The sequence below is a fragment of the Penaeus monodon genome, chromosome 15, assembly GCF_015228065.2.
Source record: "Penaeus monodon isolate SGIC_2016 chromosome 15, NSTDA_Pmon_1, whole genome shotgun sequence".
NCBI lineage: Eukaryota > Metazoa > Arthropoda > Malacostraca > Decapoda > Penaeidae > Penaeus > Penaeus monodon.
This window is the reverse complement of record NC_051400.1, coordinates 24,433,856-24,434,129: the sequence shown is the minus strand read 5'-3', so window position 1 is coordinate 24,434,129 and position 274 is coordinate 24,433,856. Positions and strand designations below refer to the sequence as shown.

Below are 274 nucleotides of genomic sequence, written 5' to 3'. Positions count from 1 at the left end.
CAGGATGCTAAAAAAAATGCAGTGCATCATTTTATTGTAAAATCTGTTTCCTAATTTGATTTTATCTTTTTGTTTCTTTTAAATTAAGTGAAGTTTCATTTCCAGGTTTGTCCTTCTTATCCAAGTGCTGTTGTAGTACCCAAGAATATAGAGGATAATGATCTTATAGCTATTGCAAACTTTCGCCAAGCAAGTCGCTTTCCAGTATTAGCCTATCGACATGAGGGAACAGTAAGTATCTGTGTGATGTGAGAATATATACAGCGTTTGGTAG

The 274-nt window shown here is 34.3% G+C and overlaps 1 protein-coding gene across 3 annotated transcripts in view; it reads left to right on the top strand.

Moving 5' to 3' along the window:
• The window catches only part of LOC119581831 (myotubularin-related protein 9-like), a 16,750-nt gene that overhangs the window by 4,956 nt on the left and 11,520 nt on the right, over nt 1-274 (top strand). For all 3 annotated transcript variants that reach the window (XM_037929971.1, XM_037929970.1, XM_037929972.1), the window contains exon 5: nt 106-231. In XM_037929971.1, the coding sequence (XP_037785899.1) occupies nt 106-231 (126 nt within the window). The remainder of the gene's footprint in view (nt 1-105; nt 232-274) is intronic.